We start from the raw sequence: 14,043 nt of genomic DNA, 5'->3' as shown, positions 1-14,043 counted from the left end.
CACAAAATGCTGGAGGAACTCAGTAGGCGAGCCAGTATCGACAGAAATGAGTTCAGTTGACGTTTTGGGACAAGACCCTTCATTAGTGCTGATAGCCGGTAGGAAAAGGGGTGGAGCAAGAGCAGGGGGGTGATAAATATTTAAATATTTCACATGGGATTCAGCCCACTGTACTAGAGCAAATACTAATAATTGATTCTTGAAAATTCTGGGTGATTTAGCCAGTTTTCTTGGCAAAGTCAGCCTTTGCCTAAGATGAGTATATTCAATATTTTCATAATATTTCATAATAAAGAAAATGTGAAATTGTGATTAACATTTGATGTTACCTTCTGGAGTTTGACAGGCACATCCTTAAACTTGCTGATGGAAAATCCATCAAAATTGAGTTGCCTAAAGATATGAGTTGTGCTTGAGTAGTGAGGCAGCAGACACCAGCCATTTCTCAATAACGTGGAGGGGGGACAGTCTTCATCAACTCAACTAGTGGTGTGATTGCCTTGAAGTTCCACTGAGCCACACTGACGGAGTGCTCCAGATGACGCCTTTCTGAGACATTAAATCACTAAGGAAAGGGCCTCAATTAAACCAGCTTTTGGAGAAATGAATTTCAGATGTCAGCCTCTATCAAGCATAATAAAACATTTTTTCTTTATTGTCACATTGCGTACATAAAATAGTTTAGATCAGTGCAAAGTGTGATTTCATAGTTTTAAAGCTAGCACTCTACAGACAAAAGTCCTCAGAAACATGACAATGATTCCTGTTGGTTGTGCTGAGATCACACATCTTATTGTAACTGCTAGAGTTTGATTCAGAATAGGTAACTGGTACATCTAACATTTCATATTGTTGTACACTTTGATTTTAAGAGGAGGAATGAATAAGTACAGTGGGGCAGGAAAATGGACTTACAACAGACTGTTTCACTGAAGACCTTGGTTCAGATGAAACAAATTACTTTTCTCTATCATTTCTCCTCTCTCCACACCACATATTACTGTAAAATATTCTGGCACATTTTTCTGAAATCAAATAAATTACACTTGGCATCAAAATGAATGATTTGTTGTATTAGGTTTTGATATCACCTCTGTGATCAAAGATTTAGTGAAGCAGCCCTACTCCACCACTATTCAAAGTGAAAAGCAGGGATATCACCCAGTGTCAAGCAGACATTTATCCCTCAAACATCATTTCATCAAAACCAGATTAGCTGGTGAGGATCTGTTGCAGCTTCTTGTGCCCAAACTGATCTACATCATTTTCCAAAGGAATAATCCCCAGCAACACTTCATTGTAAATGAAGACTTCAGGTGCTAAATAAAGAGGTGTTTATGTTTCTGATCTCCAAACTTAAGCTGATCCTAAAGTTTGTCCCAATCGTCTATAGGGCAGTCACAGATTCTGGGATCAGGCAATTCAGCCACAGACTTAGTGAATGACTGAGCCACTTTGAGAGGCCAGTTCCTATTTCCTCATGTTTCTGTTTGCTGCTATTCAAATCCAGTTCTTTCAAGGCTTCTGCCCAGGTAATTGCACCTTGTTTATCACTCTATATCGTGCGCTCCCTGAAACAGAAGTTGCATTCATAAATTCTTCTGCCTACCTATTAAAGAATTGGAGATAAGTAAACTGAGCTCTTTACTCACACTGTGTATCCAACTTATAGGCACCAAGAGGGTAGCCAAGATGGAGATACTTGGGCCATGTCCAAGGTTCCTTCAGAACTTGACTTTCACTGCCAAGACTCCATCCAGCTGACTTAAGAAGGGGTCAAGGGAGATTTTGCTTTTGCATTTATTACTAGTTTTAAGCAGTCTCATCAACCCACCCCTCCCCCACCATCCTCTGCACATTTCCTTCACCGAGGCCTTGCTTGGAAATGGCTGACGCATTTTTACACGTGTGTTTCCAACAGAGATTCCAGCATCCGAAAACTGTTTGTGATTGCCGTGGTAACAAAAACAAACTTATATCCTGTATAAGATAAACAAGAAAATGTTCAGTTAAAGTCAAATATTCGCATAAAATATCATTTTAATTTCCTTTTCTGACTCTAAGTCAAACCACTGAGTTGCATTATAGCACAGTTCCATACATGCAGATTGTCCACTGGTTCTTGCCTCGTGATTGGCCATTCTACAAATGCACTGGAGAGAGCATTCTGACAGTCATCACCCAGTATGGCAGCCCCAATGCACAGGATTAGAAAAAGCTGCAGAGAGTTGTAAACTCAGCCAGCTCCAGCATAGTCTCCCCACCCTCTTCAAAAGGCAATTCCTCAAGAAGGGACCCTCACCAATCTCTTCTCATTGCTACCATCATGGAGCAAGTACAGGAGCCTGAAAATCCACATTCGGTTTAAGCACAGCTTCTTTCTCTCTACCATCAGATTTCTAAATGCTCCAGGAACCCATGACACTAGGTCAGTTTTTGCACTACTTCTTTATATTTCTTACTGTAATGTATAGTAATTTTTTTGTATTGCACTGTATTGCTGCTGCAAAACAACAAATTTCACGACTATATACAGTCCTGTGCAAAAGTCTGAGGTACCCTCACTATATATAAATAGGAGTGGGAATGGGTGAATCCTCTCCAGCTCCACCCCTACCCACCAGGTATCATACACACGCTGACCTTTTGAGGAGCTAACCAAATTATCTCAAGCATCTAATCTTGTGTGACTTTGTTTTAGAAATTATTCACTGAAAGTCCCTGCTGAATCTGTTTCCATCGGCCTATCAGGCAGAACGTTCCCAATCACAGCAATGCAACATGGTATGTTTCCCTCAGGGCATATGTGTTTTTTCCTAGGAATTACATTAATTCATGTTTTCCTTCTGGAACTGGAATTAACCAATTGTATCAGCCACCCTTCTGTTCTGGGCAAGACAGATTCAGTGCAGACCAGACACTGAATCTGGCAGCTTCTAACAGCACAGGTTCCTTGTGGGTCTTACACTCCCCTACAGTGTACCAGGAGGCGCACAGTACCAGTGGCTCTGATGACAATCCAGGTCAACGTAGCAGCTATTACAGTGTGTGAGATGCAGGCTCAATTCCCCTTGCTGTCTTTAAGAGTTTGTACACTCCCTCCGTGACCACATGGGGACATTCAAAAGACTATGCTGACATCAAAAGTGTGATGACACTTGTAGGCTGCCCACAGCACATCCTCAGACTATGATGGATGTTGATGCAAACAATGCATCTCACTGTATGTTTTGATGTGTATGTGACAAACAAAGCTAATCGCTTTCCGCAACCCTTATAATTCACTATTACAGAAGTATACTGCCTCTATCATATATCATTTAAACCACAGCTTCTCACTCAGAAGTGGGGAAAGATATCTATTTGCTGACCCAAGCTAACTCTTGTCAAAAAAGCAAGTTTCTGGAGGGACTCAGCAGGTCAGGTGGCAAAGGAATAGTTAACATTTTGCATTTTGATGCAGGGCCTGGCCCATAATGTCAGCTACTCCTTTGCCTCCAGACACCCACTGATTTGCTGAGTTCCTCCAAAAGAGTAATTGCAACTCTCATTACCTTTCTCTTTGCCCAGGAACCTCAGTGCAGCGATTTCTGAGAAGGTGCAGCCTCCCAGAAAAAGCACGAGAATGACCCGCTGTGCACTGCTGCTGGATGTTGCGTCATCGGTTCTTTCTGGAGAAAGAGACAAGAACAGAACATCAGAGACCACAACGTAAGATCAGGACACATAATGTCCATCATGTGTGCGAGGTTTTGATGAAGCTGCCCAGGGGATTGTTGTCTTCGTCAGACAGCCATGTTGCTGAGTGTCTGGAGTTACAAAAGGCCAGAAAAGGTTGGCAGATTCTCAGATTCATCTATTTATCACATGTACATTGAACATACAGTGAAATGCATCCTCTGCATTAACAACCAAGAGAATGAGATTTTTAACAAACCTGCAGTATTTTCATGGTCACCAGTGCTGTGATTAGCTTTTTATTCCATATTTATTGAACTTAATTTCCACAGATGTAGCTCCAGTAACTTCACCATTTCCACTGCAACACACATAAAGTGCTGAAGGAACTCAAGAGGTAAACAGCATCAATGGGGGGGAATAAACAGTCAACATTTCAGGCCAAAATGTCGACTGTTCACTTCTCTCCATTGATGTGGCCAGACTTGTGAAGTTCTTCCAGCATTTTGTCTCTGTTGCCCATGATTTCTAGCATCTCTTGTGTCTCAACCAATTTTTTTGGGGACTGGTAGTTCTTTATTTCACTTCAGTAATGCCTGACCACTAGCTCCCTTCCCAACATCCCAAGAACACATTTAGTTCAAGAATACACAATGGCCCAAACCGCAACATTTCTCCACCATCTTCTCAAGAGAAATAAATCCGCCAACATAAACACAAGCGTCCAAGAAACTATAGCTGTCATGGATATAGTTTGGAACCATGTGTGAACCCTAGCAGAAAGCTGTACTGTACTTCAAACTTCAACGCAAATTTATTATCAATATATGTATATGTCACCGAATGCCAAGTTCATTTTCTTGCAGGTATTCACAGAAATACAATAGAATCCATGGAAAACTACACACAAAGACTTACAAGCAGCCAATGTGCAAAAGAAGACACACTGTGCAAATACAACAACAAATAATAATAAATAAGTAAATAAATATATAATTAATTGGAGACACCAACCAAGTCCAATTCTGCCATCTACAAGAGCTACCCATACAGTATATAAAGTGTAAAGAGTCAGAAAGCGACACACACAAGATGCTGGATGATCTCAGCAGGTCAGGCAGCATCCTCTATGGAGGGAAATAAACATTCATGCTGCTTGACCTGCTGAGTTGCTCCAGCATTTTGAGTGAGTTGTTCAAGATTCCCAGCATCTGCAGAATCTCTTGTATTTCAAAGTCAGAGAGGAGTTGCGAGGTGGGCGCTAATGCCCTCAATGTGTACCCTACTAGTTCTACAAGATAATGGGCAGAAACCGTATCAAGAGCATGACGCATTCTAGAGACAGCCCACTGTCCAGATCTATCAAACACTTACCAATGGTGACAAATTCACTGCTGTTTAATAAACGCGACACTTCTTCCATTCCTGCCCAGCTGTCACGTTCCAGCACCTGACAACACAAAATTATGCTGTGCTGAACCTGGGTCTAGTGAGAGAGAGAGAGAGAGAGAGAGAGAGAGGGGAGGGGAGAGCACCATGCATTCACATATCACAGCAGACTGTCCGGTGGAACACTATGAACAGAGAGAAGGGAAAGTACCTTTGAAGTATTAGATATGTGGAGAGCATGATTAAACACAAGCTGAGAAGAAGATTGTGCCTTTTTGACGATGGACAAGGATATAGGGAGCTGGAGAAAGGGGCAATGCAAATGGGGAACAAAAAGGTGTGGTTAGTTTAGAGTAGGTCAGTTAGAACAATGATAATGGTAAACCAGAGCTAGAAGTACTGGGAATCCAAAGTGAGCCAGGAGCATCTACGAAGTGGTAGTCCTATGCGGTACTCCACACTCAGAGATACACACTAACAGATTAAATCAAAGAAGTACATTTCAAATACAGCCTTGTATGAATCAGTTAAATAGGGCATTATTTCAGGATTAGCCTTCCACATACAATATTGGACAGGTTTATTCCCTTCACTATTTAGGTATGGGCTGCAAAGCCAGATTGTTCACAACTTACCTGTTCTATGATCTTACAGCTCAGTGGAATGTATGCACCACTAAATACATAGGCCATGTCCCGTGGCACTTTCAAATCATATTCCTCCTCTGTGCGGGGTATCTGTCAAGAGATGGGAGGTGACACCAAAAGCTCTAATACAGAAAATACATCGAGGTGCAGAGATGGATGGAATGTATCTTACCACAATTACCTGAACATTAGGGGCCAAAAAATATATACTTAAAAAAATTAGTATGCTTCTAGATGCAATTAATTTCCACACTATTGCAGATTGAGTTTGGACAGGTTTACAATATCCAAGTACTAAAAAGAAAATCAGAACATTTGCAAACCACCCATCACATTAAACCAATGAAAATGGGACGGGTAAGGAGGGCTATGTTCTGGGTGCGGGTCAATGGGACTAGGTAGAATAATAGTTTGGCATGAATTTGATGGGCTGAAGCACCTGTTTCTGTGCAGCTGTACTCTATCCACTCTTTCATTTTAGGTATCTTTAGATGTGTACTCAGCTGCAGTCAACGAAGAATGCTCAGCAACCTCCATTCAGCCCCAGCAAAGGGTCACTGAGGTAAAGCAACACTTTGTTCAACAAGTTTGAACAGGACCCATCCACTCTGTTTGGCACATCTCCTTTTAAACATCATCCCAAATCAGCAGACCATTTGTCTGGATCCTTACCAGGTTTAGTCGCTTGCTCAAGGCTCTGAAATGACTCTTCCTGGCCAGAGATGAGAAGGCATCAGTCAACTTCCCTGAAAATTAAAACAATTAATATTACTTAATTATATAAAATCACAATGCAGGTACGCCTGGTAATAAACAGGTTTCTGTGGCTGCTCAGTACTAGAGATTCCGTGAACGTGCTCAGATACCAGTAAAGTCTATCACGCTGGTGTCAAGCACAGCTCAGCATAGTCCAGGCAGAACATCACCAGTGAAACAAGTGAAAGTATCAGAATCGGGTTTATCACTGAAATATGACCATCAAGACAGTGTAGCACAGATGTGTATCTAATATTTCAGTAATATTTGAGTAATAAAATATATTGTTTAATTAAACATTCTTTGTTTACACGCGTCATTATGAGTTATATGTGAGAAGTATGTGAATGGCATACGTTATCACACCACCGCCTCATACGTGCACACCTCACTAAAGTAAAATGAAGTAGACTCGTTATTCCTGGCAGTTATGTCTTTCTTTTGATTAGTTTCTGGAGTTATAAAACCTAACAGTGTGCAACTGCCCATGCATGTCATTACCATGTGTGTGCTTATCTCGGTATTCATGGCTACGGATGTGTGTCAGGGCAAAGCTGTGTGGAAGTGCATGTTTTCTTGAATTTCAGAATCATAATCAGAACAGGTTTATTATCACTGACGTACTGTATGTTGTGAAAAGTGGCAGCAGTACAGTGCAGGTCATTAAAAAAAATAACTGAAAGTTACAATTTTTAAGAAGTGCAAAAGGGGAATAATAAGGTAGTGTTACGAATGTGACGCAACTCTGAGGGGCTGAAGGGTACAAAGTCGCCCCCTCCTTTTTGAGAATCGCAAGATCGCTATTAATTCGGGTCTGGGACCCAGGAAATGAGAGAGAGACACGCAGAATACACAGGGTTTGGAATGTGTCCTGGCCTCAGCGAAACGGAGCCACTGATAACGGCTATTGTCTCTTGGAGACGGAATTGTGTATTGAGTACTGTACTATTCATTGAAAACCCTCAGGGGACAACCAGAGTGGTCTGGTTGAGGGATTGCATCATCCCAACCTGATTGACATCTGAGACCCCGTGAGTAAGGATAAAAGAGGGTCTGGGGAACAACCTCTTTAGATGCACCAGGAGAAGCGCTAGAGATCCCGTGACAGCATTTAATAGCGACAGCCGGTGGGGGCTCATGTGCGTCCTCCCTTGCCAGGGTGGCGGGCTCATCACAGAAGAGCGGTTTAGCTAAAGGAGAGGCCACAAGTGAATGGCCACACCAACGAGACTCTGACGGATCGAAATCGTAAAAGGAAAATTGGCAAGTTTTTCTCCCAAATATCTCTCTCTCTCCACCCATTGCAAACACAGCGGTCCCCAAAGGCTGCAGCCTGCATGAACTGAGTGAACTTTATATTTCCATTGGACAATACATTATCCCCTAGACAACGATAGAGCTTATTTCTTATTGATTATTATTATACCCGCACTTTTAGATTTAGTATTGACGATGTATATTATCTGTATATTTGCATTGATATTATTTTTGTGTATTTTTACTAATAAATACTGTTAAAAATAGTATCATCAGATTTCAACGGACCTCTCTATCTTTGCTGGTAAGTGACCCAGTTACGGGGTTCGTAACAACGTGGGGCCTCGTCTCGAGATTTGATACCAAATTGGAGGGCCAGTAAATCGGGCTTTTAAGTCCAAACTTGGATCTGAGTGTGCGGGTAACCAGACAGGAAACCAGCAAAGATGGATGTAGACGAATTCATAGAAAACCCGACTCTGGAGGCGCTAGAGGTTACCACAAAGTTGGACTTGATAAATATTGCAAAAGGACTAAACCTCGCAGAGGTAAGGTTGTCAATGAAAAAACGGGAGGTGCGGAGGGCCATAACTCAGTATTATATTCTGAAGAATGTGTTTTCGGCTGAGGTATTGGAAAATATCCCTGAAAAGGCACCAGCTAGTGGGACGGCTCAGTTAGAGTTGGAGAAATTAAAGTTGGAAATTAAGTTAAAGCAGCTGGAAGCAGCTGAAAAGGAAAAACAGCAGGAAAGAGCTGAGAAGCAGAGGGAGCATGAAATTAAGTTAAAACAGCTGGAAGCAGCTGAAAAGAAGGAAAGAGCTGAAAAGGAGAGGGAAAGAACTGAGAACCAAACAGAGAAGGAAAAACAGAGGCAACATGAGATGGATCTGGAGAAGTTAAGGCAAGAGCGAAGAGATCAAGGGTCAGACCGAGAGGAGCGGTTTAATGTTAGTAGGGAGTTTAGGTTAGTACCTCCGTTCGAGGAGACGGATGTTGATAGTTATTTCTTGCATTTTGAAAAGGTGGCAGTGAGTCAGAAGTGGCCCAAAGATCAGTGGGTGGCATTATTACAAAGATCAGTGGGTGGCATTGTTACAAAGTGTGTTAAAAGGGAAGGCACAAAGGGCATATGTGGCGTTGTCCATGGAGGAGGAGGAGTCTGAGAATTATAAGCAAGTAAAGGAGGCCATTCTTCGGACCTACAAATTGGTACCTGAGGCCTATAGACAGAAGTTTAGAAATTTAAAGAAAAGGTGGAATCAGACGTATGCAGAGTTTGCCTATGAGAAGGGTGTGCTCTTGGATCGTTGGTGTGCAGCAGAAGAAGATTTTTGGCATCTCAGGGAGTTAATTCTGATTGAGGAATTTAAAGGTTGTGTTTCGGATGATATCCGGATGTATTTGAACGAGAAGCCGAATAAGTCCATATCCGAATTTGCTAGGTTCGCAGATGAATATGCCCTAACCCACAAGACAAAGTTTTCCTCGAATAAGAGTTACCAGAAAGACCGTGGGAACGGTAGAGAAAGCCCACTGGCTGAGGCAGAGATCCCGCCGGGAGCTAGTGGTAAAATTAATGAGGAGGAAAGGCAAGACAGCAGGAGAGGTCCTGGCTTGACCTGTTTTAATTGTGGAAAGGTGGGTCATATTGCATCTAAGTGCTTTGCTCCAAGGAAGGAGACAGGAAAAGGGAAAGCAGCAGTCCCTACAGGATGTATTGTGGTTGAGAGAAATGATTCTTAAGGAGTCCATTTAGAATGTGCTGACACAGAAAGAACGTGCAAAGCAACTTGCAGGGCAACGTATAAACCAATTTGCAAAATCAGGATGAAACAATAGCTTGCTGATTAAAGAAGCGATACGGGTAACGGGAAGACATGCTTAACGGTTGAACAATAACGGTGTTAATGCGCTGAGGCTGATAAGTGGGCCAAAGGGGTAATCACATTTGTAATTTTGTAATGAGATTAAAGAAGAATGTAGGGTATAAAAAACTGTGCAAAGTGTAATTCGGCACTCAATCTAGCAGGAGCTGGTTGGGTCCGACTCTGCAGACTCGAAAAATAAAGTTTACCGTTCTGCAAATTGCTGAGACTCAGTGTGTTTCTGACAGTGGTGATCAGTAAATCGATGAGAAAGCCCCAGGTAGACAGAATACAAGAGGGGCCTGAGAAATGTATTTCAGAAGGAACCGTATCTGTGAAAGAGGGAGATACACCAGTTCCAGTGCGGATCTGGAGAGACACTGGAGCTGAGCTGTCATTGATTCGCAGTACAGTGCTAGATTTTGGTCTCGAGACTGGAGAGGTAGCTTTGAGAGGCATAGGAAAAGGGACAGAAGCGGTGCCTTTGCAAAGGATCATTATAAATTGTGAGCTGATATCTGGACCAGTTGAAATAGGGCTGCGATCAGAATTTCCGAGAACTGACGTAGACATCCTTCTTGGTAACGATTTAGCTGGTGGTGAAGTTTGGTCTGCCATGGAGCTGCCGAGCCAGCCTGTAAGTGTTGAGGACCCGCCCCTAGGTTCCAAGATCTATCCCGCATGTGCGACCACTCGCAGCATGTCGAGAAAGGCAGCTAAGAATGAGACCAGTTTAAATCCAGCCAGTATCGATTTGGCTGAAACGTTTTTACCGACCCTGTACCAAGAGGGGTTAGAGGGTGGTAAAACGGAGAATAGGGAGGTGAAAGAGAGTAAGGGAGAGGAGGTAGACCTGCCCTTAGCCAGGAGGAAATTTATAGAGGCACGGAGTAAAAATGAGAAACAGATAAGGCTGTTAGAAGGTCCAGGGTTGGACATGGATGATCTGTCTGGTTTGACAGAACTGTTTGAAGAAGTTGAAAATTCTAAAGGTGTTCCCGATAATGAAATGAGGGCAGTCCTAGATGAAAAGGATGCCATTACCTTGAAGAAGTCTGCTGGGTTGGCAGATGAGATTGTTTCAGCCCGCAGGGTTGAGTTTACTCCGGAAGGATGTTGCCCAGAGAGTAACTGGGAGGATCAGGGGAACTTAGAATTTGAAAAGGGTACGGGTATTGAAAGCCTGGAAGAGGCAGATGTCCCATTTGAGTGTGTCCAACATGTGGATACACATGGTACTGAACCTAGTAACGGAACTCAGAAAAAGTCCGAGGTATTTGATTCAGTTAAAAAGGAATGCAATCCTTGTGTGTCAGATGGACTTGGTTCAGTGAAGAAAGGGTTAAACTTGGTACTAGTGGGAAGTAAGAATTCCCAGTTGTTTGTTTTCAAAGGTGTGTTAAAAGTTAGTGAGGAGACAAAAGATGGTGATGTGAATCTTATTATTGAAGGGAAAGGGAAAAGTGTAGTTCCTAAATTGAATGAAGAAAATTTAAAGTCTGGATTGATGTCAGAAGCAGTAACCAGGCTGCAGGGACAATGGGTTGGTAACATGCCTGCGAATCAATTACAGGTTGATTTGGAATGTAAAGGTGCCCCACGCGCTATTGTTATTCAAGAGTGGGTTGTGAAGAGGCAGAATTTGAAATGCAGTTTGGACAAAGAGGGATCGCTTACAGATTTTAAACTGAAAACTAATAGCATGAAGGGGGTGTTACGAATGTGACACAACTCTGAGGGGCTGAAGGGTACAAAGTCGCCCCCTCCTTTTTGAGAATCACAAGATCGCTATTAATTCGGGTCTGGGACCCAGGAAATGAGAGAGAGACACGCAGAATACACAGGGTTTGGAATGTGTCCTGGCCTCAGCGAAATGGAGCCACTGATAATGGTCATTGTCTCTTGGAGACAGAATTGTGTATTGAGTACTGTACTATTCATTGAAAACCCTCAGGGGACAACCAAAGTGGTCTGGTTGAGGGATTGCATCTTCCCAACCTGACTGACATCTGAGACCCCGTGAGTAAGGATAAAAGAGGGTCTGGGGAACAACCCCTTTTAGACGCACCAGGAGAAATGCTAGAGGTCCCGTGACAGCATTTAATAGTGACAGCCGGTGAGAGCTCGTGTGTGTTCTCCCTTGCCAGGGTGGCAGGCTCATCACGGAAGAACAGTTTAGCTAAAGGAGAGGCCACAAGTGAACGACCACACCAACGAAACTCCAACGGATCGAAATCATAAAAGGAAAATCGGCAAGTTTTTCTCCTAAATCTCTCTCTCTCTCCACCCATTGCAAACCAGCGGTCCCCAAAGGCTGCAGCCTGCATGAACTGAGTGAACTTTATATTTCCATTGGACAATACATTATCCCCTAGACAACGATAGAGCTTATTTCTTATTGATTATTATTATACCTGCACTTTTAGATTTAGTATTGACGACGTATATTATCTGTATATTTGCATTGATATTATTTTTGTGTATTTTTACTAATAAATACTGTTAAAAATAGTATCATCAGACTTCAACGGACCTCTCCATCTTTGCTGGTAAGTGACCCAGTTATGGGGTTCGTAACAGTAGCATTCATGGGTTCATGGACTGTTCAGAAATCCAACAGCAGGGGGAAAGAAGCTGTTCCAAAAATGTGACATGCGCATCTTCAAGCTCCTGATGGCAGTAATGAAAAGAGGGCATGAGAGGGTGATGAGGGACCTTAATGATGGATGGTGCCTTCTTGCGGCATTGCCTTTTGAACACGTGGAGGGGAGCGAGTGCCCATCGTGTAGCTGGCTGAGTCTCCTACACTCTGCAGACTCTTTCAATCCTGTGCAGTGGCCCCTCCATACTAGGCAGTGATACAGCCTGTCAGAATGCTCTCCATGGTACATCTGTAGAAATTTGATGGAGTCTTCAGTAACATACCAAACCTCTTCAAACTCCAAATGAAGTAAAGCCATTGTCATGCCTTCTTCAAGCCTGCATAAATTTAATGGGCCCAGGATAGATCCTGTGAGACGTTGACGCCCAAGAACTTGAAGCTGCCCATCCTTACCACCACTGACCTCCCAATATAAGGAAATACATAGGGAAGAGTAATGCAGTATTTGCAGGAAGTGGCTCAGCTGGGGAAACAGGCTGTCCTCTGTAGCAAAGGCAGAGTGCCAAGGACTATGATGTCTGTCTGCACAGTGCCAGAGTTAAGGACTCATGTTTATGCAATTGGGGGAGGATCCAGTTTTCACGGTGCATATCGGCACTAACTACAGGGAAAGGACTAGAAATGATGTTCTACTAACAGTTATAGGCATCTGTTAGTCTCGTGAGACCATGGATCTGCCCCTTGGAAGGTTTCCAGAGCGCAAGTCTGGGCAAGGTTGTATGGGAGACTGGCAGTCGCAAGCCTTCCCCTCTCCACGCCACCAAAGTTGTCCAAAGGAAGGGCACTAGGACCCAAGCAGCTTGGCACCGGTGTTGTCGCAGAGCAATGTGTTGTTAAGTGCCTTGCTCAAGGACACAACATGGGAAGCATTAATGTAATTGTTCAGGATATTGATGAAGCCACACCTGGAGCACAAGATAAACTGCATTGGAGGCCATCCAAAAGAGATTCACTAGGCTAATTCCTTCTGAATGGACCATGAGCCAAACCCTGGATACTAGTCTCATCTTTTTTGCTCTCTTTTTGCACTAGTTATTAATTTTATGGTTATATTTCTTATTGTAATTTATAGATTTTTTATGTATTACACTGTACTGCTGCCACAAAACAACAATTTTCATAACATATGTCAATAACATTAAACCTGATTCTGTTTCTGATGACACTTTCCACCTCCACTACCCACTCAGGCTGTGAGCTCCACTCCCACATCTCTCACAGAGATAAAAAGTATTCTACAACTCCCCACTGGTTATTTAAACAATTACCTTCAAATTTCTTCTCTCCAAATCCCTACCCAGCTTGGGAGAAAATAAAACTCAGAATTTCTCACACTTCAGGTTACTGAATGAACCTGAGATCTGAGATGACTATTCGGTTCTCATTAGCTGCTTACCCACTGCTTTGTCCGTCACCAGCTTCCCCATGGTGCTCTCCATCGCCGTCAGTGTTTCTCCAGCTTGCTGCTCTGTCAGCAATCCTATTTGTTTCAGGTTGGCAAATGTCAGGAGGTGTTCGTATCCATAACTCTGGGGATACACGTTACAGAAGAGAACAACAAATAACACTGATTAAGAGATTAACTTTGTTTGTTACGTGAACATCAAAACATACAATGAAAGGTATGGTTTACCTCAATGACCAACACAACCCAAGGACGTGCTGGACTCAGTCCACAAGTGTCACCATGCTTCTGATGCCAACATGGCATGCCCACAACTCACTAACCCTAACCATATGTCTTTGGAATGTGGGGGGAAACTGGAGTACCCGGAGGAAACCCACA

The 14,043-nt window shown here is 42.9% G+C and overlaps 1 protein-coding gene across 1 annotated transcript in view; it reads right to left on the bottom strand.

Moving 5' to 3' along the window:
- Window positions 1–627: 627 nt before the first annotated feature.
- vps33b (VPS33B late endosome and lysosome associated) overlaps window positions 628–14,043 on the bottom strand; it is a 53,282-nt gene continuing 39,866 nt past the window's right edge. Inside the window, exons 18-23 of the mRNA XM_059945927.1 lie at window positions 13,654–13,786; window positions 6,387–6,460; window positions 5,703–5,804; window positions 5,053–5,128; window positions 3,555–3,671; window positions 628–1,980 (exon numbers count right to left, since the gene is read on the bottom strand). Of these exons, the coding sequence (XP_059801910.1) occupies window positions 1,901–1,980; window positions 3,555–3,671; window positions 5,053–5,128; window positions 5,703–5,804; window positions 6,387–6,460; window positions 13,654–13,786 (582 nt within the window). The 3' untranslated portion in view covers window positions 628–1,900. The remainder of the gene's footprint in view (window positions 1,981–3,554; window positions 3,672–5,052; window positions 5,129–5,702; window positions 5,805–6,386; window positions 6,461–13,653; window positions 13,787–14,043) is intronic.

The sequence above is a fragment of the Hypanus sabinus genome, chromosome 21 (assembly GCF_030144855.1).
Source record: "Hypanus sabinus isolate sHypSab1 chromosome 21, sHypSab1.hap1, whole genome shotgun sequence".
NCBI lineage: Eukaryota > Metazoa > Chordata > Chondrichthyes > Myliobatiformes > Dasyatidae > Hypanus > Hypanus sabinus.
Note: the sequence above shows the minus strand (reverse complement) of the source record. Positions and strands in the feature narration are given on the sequence as shown.